This window comes from Poecilia mexicana, unplaced genomic scaffold, assembly GCF_051168715.1.
Source record: "Poecilia mexicana isolate PSO_F unplaced genomic scaffold, ASM5116871v1 scaffold_22, whole genome shotgun sequence".
Classification (NCBI taxonomy): domain Eukaryota; kingdom Metazoa; phylum Chordata; class Actinopteri; order Cyprinodontiformes; family Poeciliidae; genus Poecilia; species Poecilia mexicana.
The window spans coordinates 17,142,241-17,158,736 of NW_028263391.1; the positions used below are offsets into that span (position 1 = coordinate 17,142,241).

General features: G+C 38.2%; 2 protein-coding genes across 2 annotated transcripts; one reads left to right on the plus strand and one right to left on the minus strand.

The window, feature by feature from the left end:
* Positions 1–10,485: 10,485 nt before the first annotated feature.
* On the plus strand, positions 10,486–12,682 carry chrm5a (cholinergic receptor, muscarinic 5a). Its single transcript, XM_015008267.2, has one exon. It carries the CDS (start codon positions 10,663–10,665, stop codon positions 12,256–12,258), a length of 1,596 nt encoding a protein of 531 aa, XP_014863753.1. The 5' UTR covers positions 10,486–10,662; the 3' UTR covers positions 12,259–12,682.
* A 1,183-nt stretch (positions 12,683–13,865) lies between these two features.
* On the minus strand, positions 13,866–16,316 carry LOC106930618 (fibrinogen-like protein 1-like protein). Its single transcript, XM_015008268.2, has 2 exons — positions 15,977–16,316; positions 13,866–15,119 (listed from the first exon to the last, which is right to left on the minus strand). Exons 1-2 carry the CDS (start codon positions 16,119–16,121, stop codon positions 14,425–14,427), a joined length of 840 nt encoding a protein of 279 aa, XP_014863754.2. The 5' UTR covers positions 16,122–16,316; the 3' UTR covers positions 13,866–14,424.
* Positions 16,317–16,496: the final 180 nt, after the last annotated feature.

The window sequence follows — 16,496 nt, forward strand, 5'->3', positions numbered from 1 at the left end:
AAACAATGCAGCAGCACTATACAGTGTGAGCAGGTCAGCAGTTCAACAACAACGACGAGCCAGGTGTCTGTCCTCTGGCCTGCTGCCTGGAAATGACTTCAGATCAGCAGGTCAGGCCCGGTGGGTGTGTGTGGGGGTCGGGGGAGAGTGGAAGGCAACAGCGACATACGACACTCTGTGGAACAGATGTGCTGGGGACAGATTTAGCTGGGATTTTCATGTCAGGCTTTAATCGTGAGCCCACAAACATATAGATTTAATCTAACAAGCAAAATCATTTCAGACAGGCTGTTGCATTATGACAAATGTTGGTGGCTATGATGCATGTGTATTTTGTCCACTAACTAGGCTTTAGTACTCCCAGAGCAGTTTCATACTCGAGGTGAGAAAATACATCGGATTATTTTAACCGTAGCGTCTTTATCTCAGGGATGGGCGATGTGCGAAAAATCTGTTCAATGTAAAATTTTTCATATGTCAATCTTTAATTTTTGATGGTACTATTGAATGAGTTCTGGAGATTTCAAAAGGTTATTTTTTAAAAGTTTAACAGGTCATCAAACCTACAACTGCTACGGGTGAATAAGAGGCATATTTTAAACTGAAATCATCAAGCATAACAAAAATATTCTTTGGCTGATGTCAAATAAATAAAATATTGAAATATACCTTCTCACAAAAAATCTTCTGTTTAGATCATTTCAAATATTGCTTCTTAAAGAATAGTTAATAAAAAAATTAAAAAAAAACATCTAAATTAATTGTTTTTATATTCTCAGACTAATGAAGGGAGCACTACTGGAGCTCTACAACTCCAGATGAATCAGTGCCTCACCATCCATGAACCTCACTGCACGTCACAGCCAGATGTGAAGCAGAGAGGGTGGCAGCATCATGCTGGGTGTTGAGTGCTTTGCTGCAAGAGGGACTGGTGTACTTCAGAAAACTGACAATATAATGAGGAATGATCATCCTGTTGTTAACATGAACCTGTACAAATTAATTACAAATTTATCTGAAAAGAAAGTCTATATTTTGAAGCATGGGTTTGCCTGTGTGGGTTCTCTCTGGGTTCTCCAGCTCAAAAAACATGGCTGCTAGATTGATTGGTCTCTCTAAATTCATAAATCAATTTAGATATGTGTTAACAGCAGCCTGGTTCTGCAAATGTTTGTCTCTGTCGCCTTAAATGAGAACTCCTGGAACAGATCAGCAAGCCTCATCCAGATTAAAACACACTTCGCACCCAAGCAGACTTGTGTGCACACGTTTAAAGACACACACACAGACACACACACACACAATCACACAGAGTGCTATAGAAAGAAAACATCTGTCACATCTGCGTGCTGCTTATCTGGCCCAGCCATGTCAGCTTTCTCCCATGTGGGTTCATAGACAACATCAGCATAGGACTGATGAATGTGTTCTATGATCAGCAGAGCTTGAGCTTCAGTCAAACTGTGACAGATTACAATCAAGGTAACTTTTTGCACTTCTTTTTGTAAGTAAAAACACTATCCAACATTCAGCTCAGCTGCTAATCCACAGCGCTACTCCTTCTTCTGCCCTCAAACCTTCCAAAATGGACTCCTTGAAGCCACCCCAGCCCCCATTGCCCCGTCCACCCTCTGGAGTCCACAATGCCTGCTCACTGTGCCGAAACATGATGAACCATTCACCCCTATGGGAATTTCTCCTCCCAGCTTGCTAGCGTCAGCTACATCTGTGTCTGTCAGCCTGAGTAGTTCCAGCAGCGGCAGCATAGTGGCAGCAGCCGCGACTTGGCTCCGACATCAAGCTGCCTCTCTGTGTCATTCTGCTTTAACTCGCCGGAGAGGGAGCACAGCGCATCTCGCTCTGCTTGCTCTTCAAGAAAAAGTTCTGTTTTGCTAATTTTTTGGCTTCAGTGCAGATTTGTTTCAAATTCATGAATGAGAAAGGAAGGCAGCTTTGCTTTTAGAGGAGACTCTTTTGGAGCTCTTTGGAGAGTGCTCTCCTTACGCAGGGATGCCCAAAGCGTTTCGCTGTCCACCCTGCCCTTCAGACGGTTTCTTCTCTCCCTCTCTGTTCAGACTTTCCCCTCCGGATCCCTTTGGCATGCAAGGGTCAAGTCAGCAGGATTTTTCTGCCACCAGAGTTCTCTTCAGCTGTGTTATGATCCTGTTCCTCGGTGCCACAATTGACCCAAAGGCTTCCCAGGCAAAACAAAGGGATTAACTGTGAACTCTGCTCCCTTGGACAGACAACAGTGAGACTTGATCAAAGTGAGTATATTTCTCCTTTTGTGTCTTCTTTTTTTTTTTTTTTTTTTGTTTTACACCGGTGGCTTGCTCAGTCTCAAGAGAATCATGACTGATTAAACGTGCGCTTTTTGATTAATGCACAAAGGCATGACCTGAATTCAAGGGGAAAAGACGTCATGTGTGCACAAGGGCATGTCTGAGAGGAGATGTATTTTTAATGAAGCCTTTTAACCCTAATGAACAAAACAGAAGATGTGCTCCTGAAAAGATGTGTGTGCATTGTTTTTTTGTTGTTGTTTTTTTTTTACTTAATGACTTATCATTCACCAAATTGCAAATTGCTGCTCAAGCACTTCACATTTTTATTGTAATAAGTATAAATTACTGGGAAAAGCAAAGGTGCACTTGGAAAAGTTTGGAAACAACATGTGCATTTTATTTCTGAAATGTATCTCTTTTTTTTTGCTGATGTAATCACTCAACTTCTGTGTTAATCTTCATCCAGCAGTTGCATATTTCTATAAAGATTATTAATCTGAAAATAGAACACATCGTTTTAAAGTTCTGTAATATTCCTCCTTGTATTTTTCCTCAACCTTTTGTGTAAAATTCCAAACTTTTCTTTCCAGAATTTTCTGTATTTTTTTTTTAATTTCAATTGATTAAATTCTTTTTTTTTTTTTTTTTACAAAAAAGCAATCAATACATTTTTGAAACAGCCACGTCTCACAACCATTCCTGTCCTGCCTTTTGATTAACTGGAAATGACAATACAGAGGGGGATTAAGCAGTGAAGCGTGATTTTAACGAGTCCTTCCCAGTCCCCACGGATCCTATGAGGTGTTGCAACAAATGTGGAAATAGTTCTGGGTCTCTTCTGATAAAACCCATGGAGTAGTCGTGTCAACAGAGTTATGGTTTGGTGAGCTTGGAAAAATAATCACCAGATTGTGTTGGTGGAGAAATGTTTGGCTTCCAGTGAGGCTTTGCCTTGCACACATGTGACGAGTTCAGAAAAATTCTGCCATTTAGTTGTAACATGAAAAGCAAAAAAATGGCCGACAGACTCGTATCTCAAAGATTCTTGGTGAGAACACAAATGGTTTTATTGCCATGTCATTACTGAAATGAAGAGGCATTTATGAAAGGTTGTAGATGCTTTGAAAACATAACTCCCAGAGGCTTTCCGTGTTATCGCTTTATTCCCTTCAGCAGCTGCCAAATCCACTGTGGGCTACATAAGCGGATCATATTACTCATCTAATGATCCTGTTCATCATTTCTCATCGTAGGTTAAGATCTACTTTGAGTTTACTTTTGTCTTAAAAATCATAGCTAAGATGAAACACTTAAACCAGGATATGATTTGTACAGAAAGAGTGAATTCCTTTAATGCCATTGCACAGTGCACAGAGCATTAAAGACATGACAGATTAGAAGACAGGACAATATAGCACTTCAAAAGTAAACTGAAAAGACAACCAGTGAAAAAACTGCTGTGTGGATGGTAAGTCAAAATGAAAATGAAGAGCTATTTGGGATAAGTAAAATTGCATGTGTAACACATAAACATCATTTATTAGCATTCAATGGTCTTGTTTGTTTGTTTGTTTGTTTGTTTGTTTGTTTGTTTGTTTGTTTGTTTTAATACACCTGTTAACACCTTGACCCTCAGGAGAGTTGGGTTGTGACACAGCAGTTCAATAAAACGTTTTCTGAAATATGGTGGAGAGAGTTTCCAGAACCAACAATCAACAGGTTTTGTATAATCTGAAGCCTGAATTAGTTTTACAAAATCAGATTTAACTAAATGTGTCAATTTAGACTCACTTTGAGCAATTTGTTCTCCAGGCTCCTAAACTAAAATAAAATACTAATAATTAAAAAAAAAACAATCTGTGGTTCAACTTTCCCGTTCACCAATTTCTACACATTACCATCTGACAACTTGAACAAGATGCCTTTCCTGTCCATGGACTAAACCGGTATATATTTCATTGAAGTTGATTATTTTCATGAATTACTGGGTTAGATGGTCATAAAAATACTCCATCCTGTAATTGAATTAAAATGTATGTATATTATCTGAAAAGATTGTTATAAAAACCTAAGACTACTAATTACGCATATTTTTGTGAAGAACACTTGAGGCATTTTAGGACAGTGCAGGAACAAGTTGAGACCATCATTCAGTTCTTTGCTATCAGCAATAATATTTCAAGAGCTTTTAATGCCTATACTCCTCTTTCTCTTCTGCTTCGGTGAAAGACTGAACCCAAACCAAAACTGATTCAAGGAATATATTTTTTTCCAGAAAGCTACATATGCTGGGATGTTAATCATGGGTCAGTGGGCTGACTGCAGTAAACACCAACCAGTGTGCCAAGGAGCTGTGGGCTGATTTGAAAACCATCCATAATCACTGCGCAGACACACACGACATCCCTTGGCTCCTTTGCTTTGACTCACTGCTCTGTCGTCGTCCACTTCCGTCTTTATTCTGCAACTACACACGGTGTTGGCCTGCTTGAGCTGCTGTGCTACAACCAAAGCAGGGGTGTACAGAAAGGTTACCGATGACTGGGAGCAGCGCGTGGTGAGGGCCATCATGCAGAGCTGCAGGACAGAAGCAGTGATGGCCAGGTGCCAAAGGACCTCAAGCCAGCCTTCAGCGCCCTAGCATGAAGACTCAGCGTGGATTTCTGCTACACAACCTGTCTTCACTCAAAAGCAGGACACTGTTAACTAACGGATCAATGACCATTACTTATGCATAGCGAGCTAGCACAGGATTTCAGAAGGACATCTGATACTCTTAGGATGTATATATAATAAGGGAGATTCGGATTTCTTGGCCGGGGCAATGTTATTTTCTTGCACAATATTCCAACAAGTTTAAAACATTGTTTTTAGTAGAATAATGCATTTCAACTAGTTTAAAATCCGGTTATGCAAGAAGATCCTAAATGTGAGCATGGAAAATTTATCGGCAGTACTGTTGCAGTTTTTTTTTCTTCCTGCCCACGCAAGGTTAGAATCCTTCCCCCCAGTAATTTGTCATATGTGATACCAAACAGTATCCGAGCAATGCCCAAAAGCGGGTCACAACACACTATATACACGATTTATCAAGATGTCCGTACTCTGGGTTCCAGACGTACCATTAAAGTGCTTTCAGTCTTGGTTTAGAGGCTATTAGTGAACTTGACTTGTTCCACCTCTTGACCTCAAGAGATTTTCCATTTGTGTATTCTGTTCATGAGTGTGCGTGTCCATGTGTGTGTATTGGGAAACATTCATAACAATCCGGTTTTACATTTCATTTGACATAATCACATAATCACTGTTTATGCTGTCCTGTTTATGTTCTGAAAAGTTCAAGTGCTTTAACTGTGAAATTGCTCATGAAAAAAAACTTTGCACAGCTTTCTCTATGCTGCTACGATCTTTCGCATACCTTTAAAGTTCTGCGTATGCTCGATTTTCTAGACATATTGTCATGGTTTACAGAAGAAAATACTTGCATCACTTAAAATTGTTCCCAATTTGTGATGACACAACCATCGACTCAAATGTATTTTATGAGAATTTTACATTATATAGAGCAACATATAGTAGTTTAAAATAGCTTAGTAACATGGCTTAAAAATTGTAATGATTCACAGTTTTTAAAACAAGTCTATTTGTGTATTTTTTATTTTATTATTTTTTTTTTGGCAAATTTGGACTTTTGGGGAGTTTTTTTAACCTAATTTTGCATATTTTGTTTTTGCTCACTCATACTACATTTATGCGTTTATAAACATCAGTTTTCCAAAACAAGTTACCATCAATGGAAAAAGTTCCCAGAATCCCTTTGAGATAAAAAAAAGGGTTGGGCAGTGGTTTGGTATGCATCGTTCCATTTGCATCTAAAGTCAGAACATGGATATGGCCAACCTAACTTAACTTTGTTCTATTTGTAAATCATTAAGTTATTTTTTTGTACTCAATGATCAGAGACATTGAGGGGAGAGTGTATCTCTTAATTAAATGCATTCAAACTCTAAAGGAATATATGGAAAAAAAATGAGGTTGTAAAAACTATGTTGAGAAAATATTTGATGACACAAACTTCCAGAAATACAAGCGGCTTCAACAAGCGGCAAGGATAAGAACTTATTATTATTATTATTATTATTATTATTACTATTTATTTATTTATTGTTTTGTTACTTTATGAAAAAAGTTTGACAATATGGTGGTCCTTCTAAATCTATTAAGTGAGCTGGTAGTCATTATTAATAATTTGGTAATTAATGTTCAAAAATATTTTTGTTGCTCAGAGTGTATGTTTATTGTATGGAACCTCTACCCCCATTGTAAGTATTGCTAAACAGGATTTTTCAGGTTTTTTCAGGGATTGCTCTCCATTTTGCTCCACCTTCCAATCAACTCTGACCAATTCTTTGCCCCTGCTGAAGTGAATCATTCTCACAGCATAATGTGGCAATAAACATTAAATGAAATGTATTGTGCTTTACTTGGAGCTTCATGTCATTCCTTAAATTTTATTTTTCACACTGATAGATCATCTTTCAGGAACAAAAATGGAGTAAAAGAAAGTCCACACTGGAGCAACAGAGGAATCGCCCAATCCTTTGTTGTAATCATATCTGTAAAATTGTCCCTGGCGTTTTTGATTCAGTGGGCTCAGCCAGGTGAGACCGCTGTCTCCAAAACCAGAGGATTACTTTTGGTAAGACAAACGAGGAGGGGGGGGGGGGTAATATTACTGTTGTAAGTTGAAATGATTTCATTCTTTATGTAATTATTTTAGCTTTTTAGCCATTCACATACCTTCCAAGGCTTCAAGGTCACAGGTTGCTCAGCTGAATATAATCCTCACACCTTCCTGACCCAGTAAATACTTTTCAGACTTAGGTTTGCCTTCACTGATAAACTCACGGTGCTGTCCGTGGTGCTGGTTTAGAAAGATAAAACTGTTGTATCATTTTCTTCTCACTGTTTGTTTCTTGGTTGCATAATTGTTTCTTATATTTATGTGCAACATCAATTCAGAATGAGCCATTTAAGGTCTTTTTCGCTCGCAGTTTGAGAGATTTCTAATAAAAACCAGATCTGACAAAGAATAATAAAATGTAATTCTCAATGTGCATTTTTTTGTGCTCATTTCATGAGGTAAACTTTTGCACACAGCACGTCACAATACTGGAATGTTATTTGTGTGCCTCCTGGATGGCTGAGGGAATGCTGACCTTGCACTGTTAAAGAAAAGCTTTTGAAAGCAGGTATTTCTCAAGTAATAGGTTTTGATTACAGCCATTGCTTTGGGCTCTTAAATTAAGAGGGCTGTTAAGGCAGGTCTTCCTTCCTCGTGCATCTCTATTTGATCAATTCAACATTTTATACAAACCCCCTTACACTGCAATTACAGTTTCAAGTGTGAAATGTCTAAAAAAAAATTTCCATCAACTCAAAGCATCTTCCCTGTCCCTGCTGTAGAAAAGCATTCATGTGGCAAGTTGTTATCACCAAAATCTTCCACAATGGGGATGATGTGCTCAAGAGAATGTGCAGTGTAAGTTACATTTTCCGCTTTGCATGTGGGCTAAAAAATCTATTTGCTCTCATCTGTCAAGATTAGCTTCTTTTACCACTTCCCCAGTAAGGTTTGTGGCAAACCTTACTGGCTTCTATGTAGCAATATTTTTTTTTGTCTTGCTGCTGTTATATAGATGGTTTGTATGGGAATCAAACTTAACACTTGGCCTGTTAATAGATTCTTCCACTTGCAGCTTTATGGGCCTCTTGGATAAGCTAGGCAGTTCGATTATGTTGTATTTCATGTTAGAATATCAAGCTACTGAATCCACATGTATATCATACTCTTAGTTGTAAAACATGCATCATTTTGATTGCACTTTACAGTTAAGGGCTAGGTTCCATTGATCTATCATTGAAAATCCCAATAAAACACACTGAGATTTGTGGTTGTGTGACCAAATGTGAAAGATTTCACATAAGTATTTTTGATAGGCATTGCTTCGCATACAAATGTTTCCTTCTTGCAACAAATACCAGACTATGACAACCTGTGTTATTTTCAAAAACCTATTCTGTTTAGTACCTCAGAGAGCATTTAACCGTCCTGATATACAATTTCCTATTGTAGCATTTTGATTAAAAACCCCAAACAAGGCAGGTCGGTTTGAAATGGCAGAGGACACTGTTGGTCAACAAGGAAATGAATGTCTATTTTTACACAGCCAATTTCTCCAGCGTGGTGCTATTTGTTGACCGCTAAGGGAATAATGTGAGAAGCTATCAGTGCCTAAATGTGTGTCAGTACTCTGAGTGACCGGCCGGCTGAAAATTCAATTGCTTCAACCCACACAGAGTTATGTGTTCTTTTTTTTTATTTTTTTTTACCATTTTGTCTATCAAGCTTGGGCTCATTGTTCATCCAATTTGAGAGCCTCAGGGAGCCTTCAATATCCTGACGGTAAACTGTTGCATGGTTCATTTTCAACCATTTTGGAACTGGGAAGGTCACACACAACATACAGAGTCTGAGTCGGAATATGACAAATGGAAGTTTCTCATTTTAGGAAGATTGAGAGACAGGGCTCAAAATCATGACTCCATTTGACCAGTTGGCTTGAGATTTTTGTGAGGGAGTGAAAAACATGCTTGGAAAAGGCAGATACATATAACAGTTCATTAACTTAAGTGGCGTTATGGTCCAGTTAAGCACGTTGTTGCACACTGTTTTTATTCTCATTCGATTTTTTTTACATTTGCTAGGAAATGATGCTGCTTTAAAACCTGTAACAACCTTCACAATCATGGCACTATAATTTGATTTTACATAATTAAATTTAATGTGCAAACTTAGAACTATATGCTGTCTAGCTGGCTTGTCTCCAAAAGATGTATCCAGTGAGGCATAAATGGCTCACTATTGCAAGAAAACTTCAGACTTCACATTCATGTGCTTGAGGTTTTGTTAGAGAGTCTCTGCTGCCCTCTACTGGAAAGAAATAGTAAAAGTTATCATGATAATTTTTTTCCACCCAAAAATGGTGATGAAATCTATCTATCTATCTATCTATCTATCTATCTATCTATCTATCTATCTATCTATCTGTCTGTCTGTCTGTCTGTCTGTCTGTCTGTCTGTCTGTCTGTCTGTCTGTGTCTGTCTCTTAGGAGACAAATTTCTTGATACTTTTTCATAACAAAATTAATCAAAGTCGAATGTCTTTGTGTTGAGTTGAGACTTTAAAGAACTTTTTAACTGACTCTTTTGACATGTTATAACTATTTAAGAAGCCTCTTCGGGAAAGGATATTTTTCAGCATATTTAATGACTTCATCATTTGAAAGATTGAGCCATTCATAGTATTTAGCCAGATAAGTATGAAGCTCCATGGAAATTCTCATACAGTTCTTTACATTTCTACTGCAAACCCCACAGACTCTGATATCTGAAGCACTTGTGGACTTCAGAAAAAGCCTTTCCCTATGCTTCACCAGTAGAGGGCAGCAGAGAGTCTCTCTATTATTAGAGAGACACAGGCTCTCTTAAATTTAGCGAGATATCTGTCCCTTAAATAGCTTAAAGCAATAACAATATCCACACAATACATTTCTTCATCAGTCACAAAGCATTTTGAGCTTCTATGGTGTTGAATTTTGAGTCTGCTGCACACCAGAATGGCAATTGGTATGGTTGCCACTGATAACTTTTCAGAAGAGAGTAGCATGCAGAACGCAGTCTTGACTTTTGAGATTTCTAGAAGGTTGGAAACACGATCCTTGAATAGTTTCATACTGTCAGAAGCTGAAAAACATACGAGGAAACAGAGCAACTTGTCCTTTACTCAGTAATCAGTCGCTGTTACTGAGACCGTTGCTCACTTTAGAAGTCTGAATGAATTTCAAACATACCTTGAAAATAGCTAACTTTGAGTCCTCATTTTCTTGTGCATCACAATTCACGATGAAGAGTTGTTGCTGGGCAACTTGGTAGTGCTCATGAATAGTACATGCAGCCATTAGAAAAATATATAATTTTTGAGTTTGAATAGCACTGATCAAGCTAAAAATGTATATCTCAATGTCACTATCTCAGAATCAGCCAAGTCTATCAATTCAAATCATTATACCTCCCCACAGATATTTGAAACTCTTGTGAAATAGCAATGGAAACCATGCCAAGAAAATTCAAACATAGTTTTAGTAATGGGTAGAACATACAACTTATCCTTTTCTTAGCATATGAAGTTTTACAATTTGATACAATATTAAACTGATGTATACTTTGTGAGGCAGAGATGTTACCTTTCTTTTTTTTCTCCTTTATTTCAGATGCTTTTACCTCAGATGGAAGATCCAAACATGCTTATGATGGATGGACGCCTGTAATATCCAGAAGACCATGGAAGGAGAAAATCAATTTAACTTCACCAGAAATAACACTACAAAAGATGTCCAGCTGGTCACTCACAGTCTTTGGGAGGTGATCACCATTGCGACTGTGTCTGCCATTGTCAGCCTCATCACCATTGTGGGCAATGTTCTTGTAATGGTCTCCTTTAAAGTCAATAGTCAACTGAAGACAGTGAACAATTACTACCTACTGAGTCTGGCAGCAGCAGACCTCATCATCGGGGTTTTTTCCATGAATTTGTACACCTCTTACATCCTGATGGGCTACTGGGCTTTAGGGGACCTGGCCTGTGATCTGTGGTTAGCATTGGACTACGTAGCCAGTAATGCCTCTGTCATGAACTTGCTTGTGATCAGTTTTGACAGATATTTCTCCATCACTCGGCCTCTGACTTACAGGGCCAAACGGACTCCTAGACGAGCTGGAATTATGATAGGTTTAGCTTGGTTGGTGTCTCTGATTTTGTGGGCCCCACCTATTCTTTGTTGGCAATATTTTGTTGGGAAAAGAACTGTTCCTGAAAGGCAATGCCAAATTCAGTTTTTCTCTGAGCCCGTTATAACATTCGGGACAGCAATTGCGGCCTTTTATATTCCTGTGTCGGTTATGACAATCCTCTACTGTCGGATCTATAAGGAGACAGAGAAGAGGACAAAAGATCTGGCGGAACTTCAGGGGGTTAACTATCAATTGGACTCTGGCGAGGCACAGCCTCAGAAGACCATCATAAGATCCTGTTTTAGTTGCAAACTAAGATCAACTTCACATGATCAGAACCAAGCCTCTTGGTCATCTTCCAGCAGGAGCCATGCCAAATCCACTGGATCCACTAGTGACGAGTGGTCCAAAGCCGGTCAGTTGACCACCTTCAATAGCTACGCCTCCTCTGAGGATGAGGACAGGCCAATGTCTCCGGTGGGGCGCAAGCCCTCAGTCAGGAATCAGGCTTGTGAAGCAAACAGAATCATTGTGGGCAGTGAGAGTGAGCAGCTCAGCAGTTTTGATGACGACAGCTTCTTCCAGGCGCATCCCAAAAGCAGCTCTCAGAAGAGTAGCAAATGTGTGTCCTATAAGTTTAAACCTGTGCCTAAAGATGCTCACCAGAGCAAAAACGGAAACACCAAGTTGGTGTCCTCAACATTTTCCTCGGCTGAATCTATGAGCGTTCCCTCGACCTCTTCAGTGTCCAAGCCTACAGATACATCGCTGAAAAGCCAGATCACCAAGAGAAAAAGGATGGTGCTGATCAAAGAGAGGAAGGCAGCTCAGACTCTCAGTGCTATCTTACTGGCATTCATCCTTACATGGACCCCTTACAACATCATGGTGTTGATTTCCACCTTCTGCTCAGACTGTATCCCACTCTCCCTCTGGCACCTGGGCTATTGGCTGTGCTATGTCAACAGCACCGTTAACCCCATGTGCTATGCCCTGTGCAACAAGAACTTTCAAAAGACATTCCGCATGCTGCTGCTCTGCCAGTGGAAAAAGAAAAGGATTGAGGAGAAACTGTACTGGTATGGACAGAACCCTGCAGTTAACTCCAAGCTCACATGAATGACTTCTTTTTGTAAGTTCTGGGATCTTACCAACTATCTTGGCTTTGTAAACTTGGACTCTACATGTTAGTGTTAATCAATTCATCTGGTGTCATGAAGAGTAACTGCTGCTAAAATCCTTCAAAAAGAATGACTATATCCAGTGTGTTACAAACATCAAACTTTTTCACATTTTGTCATTTAACTGCAAACTTCATTGTTTTCCATTGGGATGTTTTGTAGGAAGGTGACACAAAGCAATTTGCAATGGTAAGGCAGAAAGACAATGTTTTAACAAATAATAATAATAAAAAAAATCTAAATTATAGCATGCATTTGTTTTCCATCATTTGCTGCTATAATAGTCTTTTGGAGGATGTTTCAACAATAATGCAAATCAAGAGGTGGAAATTTATGCACACTCAAATGAACACAAAAGTTAAAGAGAGTACCAATGAACATTAGTGTTCAGTTCTTGCCAAAATGCCTCTTGTGGATTTAGATCTGTAGTTTGACTTAGAAATTCTAACCCATAAATATGCTTTGATCTAAACAATTCAACTGTAACTCTGGTTGCATGTTTCGGGTCATCGTTTTCCCAGAAGATAAACCTCTGCTCCAAGCAAGTTTTTTTTTTTTTTTTTTTTTTGCAGTCTCTGATAGGTTTACTAATGGGATTGACTTATATTTAGCTCCATTCGACTTCCAAAAAACATAACTAATCCCCATAGTATAGTCCCCATAGTATATCCCCATAGTCCCCATATAGTCCCCATAGTATATCCCCATAGTGCTGCTATGGCCACGTTTCTCCATGGGAATGATGTGTTCAGGGTGATGTGCAGCAGACCGTTCTCCACAACGGTCTGCTGCAACCTACATGGCTGATGGAAAACTGGAAATGTTCTTACGGCTTTCTGTTAGCAACATTTCTTCACCAGTACTATCATACAAACCTCCTAGGTTTTCCCAGAACATCTCTGTTAATATTGAGATTAAATTACACTAATTTACTAATAAAGTGATATTTGATAGCAATTGAACGCACTGGATATTTTATAAGACTAAAACAGTAAAACACAGTGATTATAGATGTATGTATACCTGAATAAGGGTATATATATATATATATATATATATATATATATATATATATATATATATATATATATATTCCAAGACACAATTATCAATTATGTGCACTTCTTGTCATATAAAATCCCACAAAAAAACAGTTTTTTTTGGTTGTCATGTGACAAATTGTGAAAAAGTTTGAGAAGTTTAAATACTTCAGAGAAACTGTAAATGTGACATTGTAAATACGTTTAAAAATAAAATCACATATCCCATCGGATTCATAATCAAGGCATGCTGTGCATTTTGTTACATATTAGCCGCTAGATGCAATTTGGCAACCTAAAATCCGATAACTTTTTAACAATATTGTTTTGCTAGCTAGATTTAATTTTGAAGGGCTAATGTTTTACATGTTCTATTGTTTGAACAGTTAACATTTGTACTTGATGATCATTACAAGCCTTTACATGCTTGTCTCTGTGCTTTGTCAGACAATTAAGTATAAATTCGGCTCCACTTGTCATACTGAGGATACTTTTTAAGACAAACTTGTAGATCATGTAAATGACTTGCTTTTATTGTCAATGTTTACAGTAGGAGGGAGGTTGGGGAATACCATCTTTTATTGCTGTCATCCTCAGGATTAGGTTTTTCACTGGGATCCAAGAACTACTTTTTATTCAAAATGCTGCTAAATCATATATTTCCTGTATTTCTGGCCAACCTGTAACATACTGTGGGGATTTTTTTTTCACTGAGTTTATTTTCTTAAAGTATAAGCTATTATCTTACACAATTAATTTTCTACAATTTTGGGAATTACTGATATCCTTTGCTCTGACAATACATATGGATGTGAACTGGAGAAATTGTTAAGCCTACACTGTACAGACGTTTGTCCTTTTTATTATTTTTTTTTTTATTGTGCTTCAAGTTTGTGAAAAATATTCTGGTTCCTTACAGTATTTTGTTGTTGTTAAAGGTATTTCTTAATAAAATGTGAGAAAATAAATATTCATGTGAGTGCCTATTATCGACAAAGGCACATTTGTCACCATCTGTGTTGTTACTTATAGACTCAAATTTGATGCAAATTCTGAGAATGTCTTTAGAGCTCATCGTTCTTGCAGTGTCCACTGTGAATCACTTTAACTGTTTCTGAAGGTCTCACCATCATCCATGCGTACTTGCACAGTTTCTCCTTGTTGCAGTCCTTTTGCCAGTAAATGACATTCCTGCGATTCAAATTTGCACCAGCACAAGCATCATACCACCAGCCCCCTCCTGGCACACCTTGAAACTCCAGCTTGGCACAGTTTTGGAAATAGTTATCATTATCTCTGTCTTTAGTCGTAAACTTCTGGTTGTCGTGAAGGTAATTTTCTGTGTCTAGGGTCAGAGCATCCAAAGCTGAGCCCTGGAATAATCCCAGCCTCAACCTGTAGCCTGTTGATTCATCCTCGACTTGAAAGGGATCATACTCTCCCGTCTTGGTGACAGCATCTCTGTCTACGAGCTTCACTCCCAGTTTATAGCGGGCAGGGCCTCGAGTGAGCTCATAGAGGTACTCGTTCCCAAGCCAGTGATCTCCTGTGACATCTCCAAAACCCTTCTTGTACTCATCCCAAGTGCGATCAAAATCCAAACTGCTGTTGACAGTGATATGCTGAACCACGGTCCAGCCTCCGTCCTGCATGGCACAATAGGCCACAACTGGGGAGTCATGTGGTTTGATCAGGTAGACCCCATCTCTGGCTGTTCCTGAAGAGGCCATGAGCATTTCATAGCAGTCTCTGGGCAACACTGTGGAGAAATAAGCATACAAGTAAGTGAGAAAATAGCAACTGAGTCAATAGCCCTAAAAGCTTTTTTACATTTCTCTACTTGACACCTCAAATTTCAACGTATTTAATAGGATTTTAAGTGATAAACCAGCCCAAAGTTGTGCACTTGCAAAAATATAAGGAGAAATTGGGTTTCAAAAGTAAATACTTTTGTTATATAACTTAAGCAAGTTTTATTTATATCTGTAAGACTGGATTGTATTTCTGTTATATATTAACATGTTTATCTTTTAGATTTAATTTATTTCTGTTTTACTTTTTATGATTTAAGTTGAATATTTTTAGCTCTAAAGTCTTCATATTACATTTCTTCTGTTTCCTCCCAACACAGTTGCATTTCCTCAGTTTCTCGTCCTCCAAAGTTATTTTTTTTGACAATTCATTCATTTTATAACTTAACTTTGAAATTTATAGCATGTAAATATGCTACTTTGTAAGAGTTTGTCAAATTAGTCATTTTATTTAAGATAAACAGGCAAAACCAAAAAAGCCATCAGTTTGCTCAAAAGCAACTGTCTGTCTGGTAAGTTATCTGATCTAAGATATACAATTTACCTTAAAAGAACACTTATCACCAATAAGTCACTAAATAATTTCATTTGTAACCTGGAATTTGACCATCCTCCACAACAATAACACAGATAATCTGTGATAAAGCTGATTCATCTATGGGAAACAGTCCTACTTGTGTGGTTGTTCTGCCAAATCTTCAACTTTATACCAAGAATTTGTAAAATTATCCAGATCTTTAGCTTCTTAAGACAAATAACAATAAGAGAAGTCAAAATGATTGTGAAAACCTAAACAAATAAATACCTTTCATCCCACGGTTCAAGACCTTGTGGTGTTCATCTATGGGAAGAAGATTGAGATTCTCAGCTTGGAGGTTTTCCATGTCAGCTCTAGCTGCACAGAGGAGCAGCATTGTAGCCACTGAGAGCAGCCAGCATCTCCACTTCATCCTTCACTCTTTGACAAATAGACTAGGCTTGTTGTCTTATCCAGTTAGAAGATTTAGAAATCTCTTTCAGGATTCTCAAATGAAACTCTACTTGAACTGTCTAAAAATAAGAACGCTTCCTTATAGTTAAGGAATGCAGCGAAGAAATGTTAATCCAAAATCTTCTTCCATCTGAGTGCAAACATGATTGCCGAGTTCAGATTGGGAGTCTGGTAAATATCGTTCTCCCCTGCCCACTTGTTCCTGGACTTTGGTCTCTGGTTCACATCACAAAACAGACACCACCCCTGCACTTATCTATGTGTGATAAACCCACATATCATTGCATGAATTCAATCACTTCAACATTGCACATGGGGCTGAAGTCCAGATGAG